The sequence below is a fragment of the Scyliorhinus canicula genome, chromosome 7 (genome assembly GCF_902713615.1).
Source record: "Scyliorhinus canicula chromosome 7, sScyCan1.1, whole genome shotgun sequence".
Taxonomy (NCBI): domain Eukaryota; kingdom Metazoa; phylum Chordata; class Chondrichthyes; order Carcharhiniformes; family Scyliorhinidae; genus Scyliorhinus; species Scyliorhinus canicula.
In genome coordinates this window covers 126457579-126469044 of record NC_052152.1, presented here as the reverse complement: position 1 = coordinate 126469044, position 11466 = coordinate 126457579, and the positions used below count along the sequence as shown (strand labels likewise).

General features: G+C 48.3%; 1 protein-coding gene across 1 annotated transcript; it reads left to right on the top strand.

The window, feature by feature from the left end:
• Positions 1 to 2250: 2250 nt before the first annotated feature.
• ube2c (ubiquitin-conjugating enzyme E2C) lies at positions 2251 to 10942 on the top strand. The gene is made up of 6 exons (XM_038802881.1): positions 2251 to 2656; positions 3140 to 3167; positions 4150 to 4236; positions 5255 to 5459; positions 8134 to 8193; positions 10713 to 10942. The coding sequence occupies exons 1-6, from the start codon at positions 2559 to 2561 to the stop codon at positions 10760 to 10762; spliced, it is 528 nt and encodes a 175-aa protein (XP_038658809.1). The 5' UTR covers positions 2251 to 2558; the 3' UTR covers positions 10763 to 10942.
• Positions 10943 to 11466: the final 524 nt, after the last annotated feature.

Sequence of the window (11466 nt, the reverse complement as noted above, 5' to 3'; positions counted from 1 at the left end):
ATGTGAACGGTGCCAAAGAGGCCCGGCCAACCACGGCCACATGTTCTGGTCTTGCCGAGACTTGTGAAGTACTGGACAGCCTTCTTCGAGGCTGTGTCCAAAGTGGTATGGTGAGGGTGGAGCCATGCCCGTTAGTGGCGGTCTTCGGGGTTTCAGACCAGCCAGATCTATTCCTGGGGAAGAGGGCGGACGCCCTTGCCTTTGCCTCCCTGATTTTCATTAATGACTTGGATGAGGGAGTTGAAGCGTGGGTCAGTAAATTTGTAGATGATGCGATGATTGGTGGAGTTGTGGATAGTGAGGAGGGCTGTATTTGGCTGCAATGAGACATAGATAGGATGCAGAGCTGTGCTGAGAAGTGGCAGATGGATGGTAATCCTGAAAAGTGTGAGGTTGTGCATTTTGGAAGGACAAATATGAATGCGGAATACAGGATTAACGGTAGGGTTCTTGGCAATGTGGAGGAGCAGAGAGATCTTGGGGTCTATGTCCATAGATCTTTGAAAGTTGCCACTCAAGTGTGCAGAAGGCCTATGGTGTGCTAGCGTTCATTAGCAGAGGGATTGGATGATGCAGCTGTACAAAACCTTGGTAAGGCCACATTTGGAGTACTGTGTGCAGTTCTGGTCGCCTCATTTTAGGAATGATGTGGAAGCTTTGGAAAAGGTGCAAAGGAGATTTACCAGGATGTTGCCTGAAATGGAGAGCGGGTCTTGCGAGGAAAGGTTGAGGGTGCTAGGCCTTTTCTCATTAGAACGGAGAAGGATGAGGGACGACTTGATAGAGGCTTATAAGATGATCAGGGGAATAGATAGACAGAGTCTTTTTCCTCGGGTGGAACAAACCATTACAAGGGGACATAAATTTAAGTTGGAAGATATAGGGGGATGTCAGAGGTAGGTTCTTTACCCAGAGAGTAGTGGGGGCATGGAATGCACTGCCTGTGGAAGTAGTTGAGTCGCAAACATTAGGGACCTTAAAGCGGCTACTGGATAGGTACATGGATTAGGGTAGAATGCTGGGGTGTAGATTGATTTGTTCTTAATCTGGGACAAAAGTTCGGCACAACATCATGGGCCGAAGTGCCTGTTCTGTGCTGTATTTTCTATGTTCTATATGGAGATGCTGGCGTTAGAGTGGGGTGAGCATAGTCAGAAGTCATACAACACCAGGTTAAAGTCCAACAGGTTTGTTTCGAATCATTAGCTTTCGGAGCAATGCACCTTCCTCAGGTGAGTGATGAATAGCTGGTGTCTCATTGCACCAATCAGACAATAGCTAGTTCCTCAGTGCACCAATCAGATCACAGCCTGTCCCTTGGTGCACCAATCAGATCACAGCCTGTCTCTCAGTGCACCAATCAGACAATGGCTAACTCTCAGTGCACCAATCAGATCACAGGCGGCCCCACGTGCACCAGACAATGGCTAGTCCCTCGGTGCACCAATCAAATCACAGCCAGTCTCTCCCAGTGTACCAATCAGATCACAGCCTGTCCCTCCGTGCACCAATCAGATCACAACCTGTCCCTCGGTGCACCAATCAGATCACAGCCAGTCTCTCCCAGTCTACCAATCAGACCATAGCCTGTCGCTCAATGCACCAATCAGAGCACAGCTAGTCCGTCAGTGCACCAATCGCAGCACAGCCAGTCCTTCAGTGCACCAATCAGACAATAGCTAGTCCCTCAGTGCACCAATCAGATCTCAACCTGTCCCTTGGTGCACCAATCAGATCACAGCCTGTCCCTTGGTGCACCAATCAGATCACAGCATGTCCCTCCGTGCATCAATCAGACACAGCCTGTCCCTCGGTGCACCAATCAGATCACAGCCTGTCTCTCAGTGCACCAATCCGATCACAGCCTGCCCCTCAATGCACCAATCAGACAATGGCTAATCTCTCAGTGCACCAATCAGATCACAGCCAGTCTCTCCCAGTGTACCAATCAGATCATAGCCTGTCGCTCAGTGCACCAATCAGAACACAGCTAGTTCGTCAGTGCACCAATCACAGCACAGCCAGTCGCTCAGTACGCCAATCAGACAATAGCTAGTCTCTCAGTGCACCAATCAGAGCACAGCGGTAAGCCAATGGGATGAGAGATATACTGGATTTCAGTCATTGTGAGTAATGGTCTCCTTTGTTACGTAATCTGTTACCAGGCAACAAGCACATCAATAGCCGTGGCTGATTGGCTCAATTAAATGTAAACTGTTATCTGATTGGTGGAGTGTTCACGGGAATAAAATTCAAATAACCGGCCGGCGGGAAGAAAGATTCAGAAAGAGACGAACAGACAGACAAGACACCCAGACCCAGAGAGAGAGAGAGAGAGAGAGAGAAAGAAAGAAAGAAAAAAAAGAAAGAGAGAGAGACACACAGACACGAACCCGACACAGAGATCCTGAGAGCGACAAGACCCAGAGAGAGAGAGAGACAAGACCCGGGCACAGACCCCCTGACAGAGAGGCCGAGAATCCGAACGGGAGAGTGGGCCAGGGAGAGGCTGCCGGCAGAGACACACTCGGAGCGGTATCGGGGGTTGCCCAGGCAGCATGGCTCAGAATGTGGACCCCGCCGCCGCCGGATCAGGAGCCGCCTGGAAAGGCAGTGAGAGCGGTACCGCCATCACCCGGGGCTCGGTGTCCAAACGGTGAGTGCCTGGGGGGGGGGGGGGTGGGGGGTGTTGTTTGAGGGTCTCTGGTGAGGGGGTTTTGGTATGGGATCGGGGGAGGGATTTGGAAGGGGTTGAGGGTCTCTGGTGGGGAGGGGATTTGGGAGGGGGTTGGGGGGTTTCTGGTGGGGTGGGGGAAGGAATTTGGGAGGGGGTTGGGGGTCTCTGGTGGGGTGGGGAAGGAATTTGAGAGGGGGTTGGGGGTCTGGTGGGGTGGGGGAGAGGTTGGGGGTCTGGTGGTGCGGGGAGGGGATTTGGGAGGGGTTGAGGGTCTCTCGGGAGGGGATTTGGGAGTGGTTGGGGGACTCTGGTGGGGGAGGGGATTTGGGAGGGGTTGGTCTCTGGTGGGGTGGGGGAGGGGTTGAGGGTCTCGGGTGGGGGAGGGGTGGGGAGGTTGCAGTTTTGGGGCACAGTTAGTGAACTGGTGCATGATCCATCTGAAACTTGGCGTCTCTATTGCAGATTGCAGCAGGAGCTGATGACTCTGATGGTGAGTTCATTGTTTTATTGGATTTTTTAACATCATTCTTGGTTGTGAACGGTATAGTTTTGGCTTATTTTGTCCAGGTGATTCCAACCCCAGGACACTGATGCCCAGCTCTCCACTTTCAGCTTGATGTTGTCTCTGGAGCTGAATGTTCTGTGATGGGCCACGCAGTTGCATGGTGGGTAGCACTGTTGCTTCACAGTGCCAGGGTCCCAGATTCAATTCCCGACTTGGGTCACAGATTCAATTCCCGACTTGGGTCACTTTGCTGAGTCTGCAAGCTCTCCCCGTGTCTGTGTAGGTTTCCTCCGGGTGCTCCGGTTTCCTCCCACAAGTCCCAAAAGACTTTCTCTTAGGTGAATTGGACATTCTGAATTCTCCCTCAATGTACCCGAACAGGTGCTGGAGTGCAGCAACTAGGGGATTTTCACAGTAACTTCATTTGCAGTGTTAATGTAAGCCTACTTGTGACAATAAAGATGATTATTATAGCCAGGCGGCTCTGGTGTTGGACCAGGTTATACTTGAGATAAAGTTCTGGTCATTGTATTATAGCTCTGTCCTTGTGCAGAAGTCTAGGCCATGAAAAATATACCTTGTTCTTGCCAGTTTTCATAGCTGTTTGACAATGGTTTGTTGATGCTCTGTTTGAACCTGAGGATTTTGAGCACCCAGTCTGCCAGTGAGAGAACATCAGCCTTAAGTTATGATCCCTCTGTACAGCCACAAGTATTGTCCACATCCCACAGTGGATCTAGTTTCCAGTTGATGATAAGACAGAGCTGTCACGGCCATCTGAAGGTGACGGCCACTGACTTTGTGAAGCATGTTGGAGCAGCATTGCTGGTCTGTGAGTCAGTTATGCATCAGGTGCAAATCCCTGTCGGATTTTTACAAAGTTTGCTTTTTATTAGAAACCAGTTCTGTGGATTTATTTTTTCCCAAAGTTAATTTGTTGAAGAGGATTTCCTGTTTTGACTTTCAGATGTCTGGTCACAAAGGAATTTCTGCTTTTCCTGAATCAGACAACCTATTTCGGTGGATTGGAACCATTGATGGTGCTGCTGGAACGGTAAGTGAGTTGTTGAGGTAGAGTTGCTTTTAGTCATTTAGAAATGTGTTGGTGAACTGGAACTTTCTGGAGTGGGACAGGATCTGCAAAGGCAGTAATATAAATGACTTGGATGGATGGGATGGTTGCTAAATTTGCTGATGAGACAGGTGGGTAAGAAAGTAAATTGTATAGAGGATGTAAGGAGTAAAGTGAATGGGCAAATATCTGGTAAATATGCAGTAAAATGTGAAATTGATTATTTTGGCAGGAAGAATAAAAATGAAGCGTATTATCTAAATGGTGAGAGGTTTGAGATGCAGAGGGATCTGGGTGTCCTGGTGCATGAACCACAGAAGGCTGGTATACAGGTACAGCAAGTAATTAGGAAAGCTAATAGAATGTTACTGTTTGTGAGGGAATTGATTACAAAAGTAGGGAGATTGTACAGGGCATTAGTGAGAGCACATTTGGTGTAGCGTGTATAGTATTGGTCACCTTTATTTATGGAAAGATGTAGATATGCTCCAAGCAGTTCAGAAGGCTTGCTAGACTAAAACCAGGAATGGGCGGGTTGTCTTATGAGGAAAGGTTGGACAGGTTGGGTTTGTATTTGCAGGGGTTTAGAAGAGTAGTTTGAAACTGTTGAGACCCTGAGGGCAATTGACAGTGAATGTTGTACAGGAGAATCTAGCACATGGAATTGTTTTAAAAATAAGACCGATGAGGAAATATTTTTTGATGGTCGTGAGTCTCTGGGACTCTTCCTCAAAAGTCAGTGGAAGCAGAGTCTTTGAATATTTTTAAGGCAGGGGTGGATGGATTCTTGATTAACGAGGGGTGAAAGGTTATTGGGGGTGGGCAGAAATGTAATGTGGAGATCAGCGATGATATTATTGAATGGTGGAGCAGGCTCGAAGGGCTGAGTGGCCCACTCCTGATTCGTATGCCTGTACATGTTCAGTGGTGAATAGGCTCTGGGTTTGCCTGGCCCCACACTGACTCAATGGTGGATGACCTCTGGATGTGTCTGTTGCAGGTTTATGACGGTTTGAGGTACAAGCTGTCACTTGAATTTCCTAGCGGCTACCCATACAACCCTCCAACTGTGAAGTTCCTCACTTCCTGCTACCATCCCAATGTAGACGGAGAAGGAAATATTTGCCTGGATATTCTCAAAGACAAATGGTCAGCACTTTATGATGTCAGGACAATCCTGCTGTCGATTCAGAGTTTACTGGGAGGTAAGATTATTTTGTAAATTGAGTCCTATACTGTACAGCTCTCATAACTCTCCATGGTGAGATGCACTACTCATTGACTCGGCATCTCCAGTAGGGGAGGCCTTTGAGATCTCTTTAGTCTGATTGCTGACTTTCCATGGGAAACCGGAATAGGCCATTTGGCCCCTTGAGCTTGCTCTGCCATTCAACTAGAGCATAGAATCCGGACAGTGCAGAAGGAGGCCATTCTGCCCATCGAGTCTGCATCAACCTTCTGAAAGCACACTACCTGGGCCCTATCCCCGTAACCCCACATAACCCGCAATCTTTGGACTGTAGGAGGGAACTGAAGCACCCGGAGGAAAGCCACAGACACTGGGCGAACATGCAAACTCCACACAGTCGCCTGAAGCCAGAATTAAACCCGAGTCCCTGATGCTGTTTTGCCTCGATGCCATTTTCCCGTTCTCTAGTTCCTGTCGATTTTTATCTTGAACATTCTCAATCACTGAGCCTCCACAGATCGCTGGGGCAGAGAATTCTAACTATTCATCACCCTCAGTGAATAAATTCCTCCTTGTCTCAGTCCTACTGATCTTTATTTTGAGAATGTCCTCTGGTTCTAGACAGCACGCCTCTCCCCAGCCATGGAAAGCATCATTCCTGCATCTATTCTGTGACATTTTGTAAGAAATGTGTGCGCTTCAGGGTCTATGGAGAAAGGATGTCTGACTGACTAAGAATAGTGGGGACTGAAGCGATATTTCATTTGTGCTTGCCACAACAGCCCACCGTACTGAGCATCAAAGCATTTCATAGAATTATAGAATTTACAGTGCAGAAGGAGGCTATTCGTCCCATCGAGTCTGCACTGGCTCTTGGAAAGGGCACCCTACTTAATGCCGCACCTCCACCTTATCCCTGTCACCCCACCTAACCTTTTAGACACTAAGGCACAATTTAGCATGACCAATCCACCTAACCTGCGCATCTTTGGACAGTGGGAGGAATGCGGAACACCCGGAGGAAACCCATGCAGACTGGGAGAAAGTACAAACTTCGCACAGGCAATCACCCGTGCTGGAATTGAACCCGGAACCTTGGAGCTGTGACGCAGCAGTGCTAACTGCCGTGTTGCTCCAATCTCTGAATGAAAGCCAGACCCGATACGTTTGGGGGCAGCAGGGTAGCATGGTGGTTAGCATAAATGCTTCACAGCTCCAGGGTCCCAGGTTCGATTCCCGGCTGGGTCACTGTCTGTGTGGAGTCTGCACGTCCTCCCCCTGTGTGCGTGGGTTTCCTCCGGGTGCTCCGGTTTCCTCCCACAGTCCAAAGATGTGCGGGTTAGGTGGATTGGCCATGCTAAATTGCCCGTAGTGTCCTAATAAAAGTAAGGTTAAGGGGGGGTTGTTGGGTTACGGGTATAGGGTGGATACGTGGGTTTGAGTAGGGTGATCATGGCTCGGCACAACATTGAGGGCCGAAGGGCCTGTTCTGTGCTGTACTGTTCTATGTTCTATGTTATTTTGATGCCTGCGATTGGGGTATTTGGTATAACTGGTCTGATCCCTCCTCTTTGTCATATTTGCCATGTGAAGCACTGAAGAAAGGTGGGAGGAACATGGCAGCATCTAGAATGGACAGGCAGTTTTGGATACTGAATGTATGCTAGTGAGCCCTTGTAGCTCACTAACATGGCTGTGTCTGATATTGGGCAAAGAGATTTTTGAATGTTTTATTGGAGAGTGGACCTTTTTTTATGCAAGTACTTCCTCTCTCTTGCCCACTCACCAAGTTGGACGGAACCAGTAGGAATGAGTTTAATCAATTGAGTTAGATCTGGTTACGAGGAGCTGCAGCCTCTTTGGTATTGTCTGGCTCAGACACTCCACTTGTGCCATTTGATGAGTGGAGAACATTGACCTGGAGTTTTTTGTGAAATCCAAGTGGTTTGGGGAACAGATACAGAACCAGAGAGATTGGGAGGGATGGTGAGACCGAGGGAGATTGGGAGGCAGGGGGCCGGTGAGGCCTCAGGAATGTTGGGGGGGGGGGGGGGGGGGGGGGGAAGGAGGCCGGGGAGATTGGGAGGGACGGTGAGACCGAGGGAGATTGGGAGGCAGGGGGCCGGTGAGGCCTCAGGAATGTTGGGGGGGGGGGAAGGAGGCCGGGGGAGATTGGGAGGGACGGTGAGACCGAGGGAGATTGGGAGGCAGGGGGCCGGTGAGGCCTCAGGAATGTTGGGGGGGGGGGGGGGAAGGAGGCCGGGGGAGATTGGGAGGGACGGTAAGGCAAGATAAAACGTCTGAAGGCCGAGATACCAATATGGAGTCCATCAATTATTGAAGCATTGATTTGGGGGGTGAATTTGGAGTCGGGGGAAATGAATATTTTTGGTGATGGGCAGTGTGGACAGGATAATTCAAATGTATAGTGTTGATGTGTTTGAACTTCAGAAGCTCGGATCCATGATGAAGGGGCAGTTTATAATGCATGGCTCCAGGGGAACATCCATGCAGAGCAGTCAAGGGGACGTGTGACCAACTGTATCGGAGAGCTCTGGGTAGTTTGTGGTATCACTCCTCCTGAATTACAGAAATTTTGATGTGGAAAGGAGTGCTGAAGTAGGGTTCTCCTCTGCATCTGACTCCTGATCCAATTTTTAACTTTTCTGTTTCTTCCCCCTCCCCAATAGAACCAAATGTGCAAAGTCCCCTGAATGTTGCTGCAGCTCAACTATGGTCCAACCAGTCAGGTAAGAGCTTGTTTAAACCTCCAGTCAGTTTGAGGGGAGAGGGAAGCTGCCTTTCTCGATATTGTCCTGTGTCTCTTTTGAACTTCAAGCCATGTCCCCTCATTCTAGATGTGCAATCAGAGGAGTCGGTATTTTCCATCGAAACTCAATCAAATTGCCCTTCAGTCTGTTTTAAATTGATTAACAGGATGTGGGTATTGCTGGCCAGGCCATGTGGTGGTGAGCCAACTTGTTGAGCTGCTGTACTTCCTGTGGTGAAGATACAACCACATGCTGGAGTTCCAGGATTTTAACCCAGTGACAGTGAAGAAATAGTGATATGTTTCCAAATCAGGATGGTGAGTGACTTGGAGGGGAACTTCCAGCTAGTGGTTTTCCCAGGTATCTGCTGCTCTTCTCCTTTGGTAGAGGTCACAGGTTTGGGAGGTGCTGTCAAAGGAGTCTTGGTGTACGGTATACACTGCTGCCACATTGTGTCAGTGGTGGAGGGAGGGAATGTATGTTGAAGGTGCTGGGTGGGCTGCTGATCAAAGCAGACTTCTTTGTCCTGGATGATGTTGTGCTTCAAGAATTGTTGGAGCTGCACTCATCCAGGCAAGTTGAGAATATTCCATCACACTCCTGACTGGTACCATATAGATGGTGGACAGGCTTTGGGAAGCCAGCCAGTGAGTTGTTCAATGAAGGACTCCTAGCCTCAATCTTCGTCTTGTAGCAAACTGCAGCAGTTCAAGAAGGCCGCTCACCAATACTGTCTCTAGGACAGTTGGGGGTGGGCAGCAAATCCTGGCCCAACCAGCAAGGCCCACATCCCATGAAAATGTATTTATATGGCTTGGGTAATTTCTGGTCAATGGTGACCCTCCAGGTTGTTGATAATTGGGGATTTGATGATGGTAATGCCATTGAATGTCAAGGGGTGATAGTTAGAATTTTAGAATTTACAACAGTACAGCACAGAACAGGCCCTTCGGCCCTCGATGTTGTGCCGAGCAATGATCACCCTACTCAAACTCACGTATCCACCCTATACCCGTAACCCAACAACACCCCCCTTAACCTTACTTTTTAGAAAACTACGGGCAATTTATCACGGCCAATCCACCTAACCCGCACATCTTTGGACTGTGGGAGGAAACCGGAGCACCCGGAGGAAACCCACGCACACACTGGGAGGACGTGCAGACTCTGCACAGACAGTGACCCAGCCGGGAACCGAACCTGGGACCCTGGAGCTGTGAAGCATTGATGCTAACCACTATGCTACCGTGCTGCCCCAAAGAGTTAGATCCTCTTTTGGAGATGATCATTGTCTGGCACTTGTGGTGCAGATTTCACTTGCCACTTAGCCTAAGGCTGAATGATGTCCAGGCCTTGCTGCATTTGGACATGGACTGCTTCAGTATCTGTGGGGTCAAAATGGAGCAGAGCATTATATAATCATCAATGAATGTCCCCACTGCCCATGGCTGGTCATTGATGAAGCACCCAAAGAGCTCCTGCAGTGATATCCTGCAGCTGAGATGATCTCCAGCCACAACAAACATCTGTGACTCCAACCAATGGAGAATGTTTCCATTGACGGCAGTTTAGCTAGGGCTCCTTGATGCCGTACTCTTTTGTCCATGTTGGGCGGGAACCCAAACTGAGCATCTGTGTGCAGGTTATTGCTGAGTAACTGCTGCTTGATAGCACTGTTAATGACCCTTTACATCACCTTGATAATAGAAGGTACACTGACTGGACAGGAATTAGCTTGTTTTGATTTGGCCTCCTTTTTTTTTCGGCCCATTGAGTCTGCACTGGACCTTGGAAAGCGCACCCAACTTGAGCCCACACCTCCACCCTATCCCAGTAACCCCACCTAACCTTTTGGACACAAAGGGGCAATTTAGCATGGCTAATCCATCTGACCTGCACATCTTTGGACTGCAGGAAACCCATGCAGACACTGAGAAAGTGCAAACTCCACACACTGTACCCTGAGGCCAGAATTGAATGTGGATCTCTGGAGCTGTGAGGCAGCAGTGCTAACCGTTGTGCTGCATTCCTGGGTATCTTGAGATAGAACAATGGGTGTGGTGCTGCAAAGATGTTGTTGGGTTACAATCTAGGATGGACATGAAAAGTCATCCCTTGCCTGTGGGGTGGTGTCTTCAGGTACAGACCCCAACCTTTCCAATCTGAATATATCAGTGAGATGGGTAGACAGGGAAGGGGGGGGGGGGTGGCTGAGGAAATCACTTTTTTTTGTTTAGTAAGATAATTGTAATGTTTCTAAGCTTTATAAACTGAATCTGTCCCTGGTTTATTTTATTAAGCAGGCTGAATTTGCCAGCTCACATAGTTATCCGCTTGAAGGATTAAAGTGATATCTTATTAGTATTGATGGCCAATAAGTGTTTTTCATGATTTGATTCAGCTTCACCTTGACTGGAGTGAGATTTCAGTTGTAGTCTCTGCTGCTGAAATGTCTTTGGGAAGAATCTGTTCGGCTGACGGTGCTGTTTCTGTTACAGAGTACAAGCTGCGATTACATGAAGCATATGCTCGACAGCTGAAGAGTTAAACTGAGATCTGCTGTCCTATTCCTGCAATCTTCCTTCTGGTTACCCTGTGTTTCTCTTTTCTTTTGAATATTTTGTCTGTCTGTCCAATTATGAAAGTGGGCACATGTTTATTTTTAAATTTACAATGTGAATAAAGTGCACTGTGGCTGAATATTTTCTAATAAACAGCATTGAAACGATCCCTGTTGCTGAGTTCTGTGGTGACTGGGTGAGGTGTCTGATGGGGTGGGAAGCATTTGAAATTCTAGTGAGTGTAGGTGACAGACACTTTGATTCATTGTGCTCATGAATCTTAACTACCTTTTTAACAAATTCCATACCAGCATGATTGGATGATGCCCTGGAATAGGATTTGCATATTACCTTTTTATTCTCCTGATACAACATCACTCACTTGTTCACTCTTTACACTCCATCTTTCTTAGTTTTGCAAACAGCTCTTAGTTAACCTCTTGCAGTGAAAAGTACAACCTTTCTCTTTCTACCTTTCTTAATTCTGCTCTCCTATTCCGTGTCTTGTAAATCTGCACTGCCCCTTTTGCAAGGCCCCAGTATTGTCCCTGTAGAGAGAGCTCAGGATTACAGTGCAATAACTGGAGTCTCTTGATGTAGCCTGACTTGTTCCAACTCCCATTCACACATCATCTTGTGCTCACTAGGCAAGCAGGCATCAAAGCCTCCAGTTTAAAATTCTATCACCTCT

What these genes read in the sequence shown, in the direction of transcription:
- ube2c (XM_038802881.1), top strand. Translation starts at nt 2,559, where the DNA reads ATGGCTCAGAATGTGGACCCCGCCGCCGCCGGATCAGGAGCCGCCTGG. An exon ending in CGGGGCTCGGTGTCCAAACG is followed by an intron (nt 2,657 to 3,139) that starts GTGAGTGCCTGG and finishes TCTCTATTGCAG; the next exon opens with ATTGCAGCAGGAGCTGATGA. An exon ending in TTGATGGTGCTGCTGGAACG is followed by an intron (nt 4,237 to 5,254) that starts GTAAGTGAGTTG and finishes TGTCTGTTGCAG; the next exon opens with GTTTATGACGGTTTGAGGTA.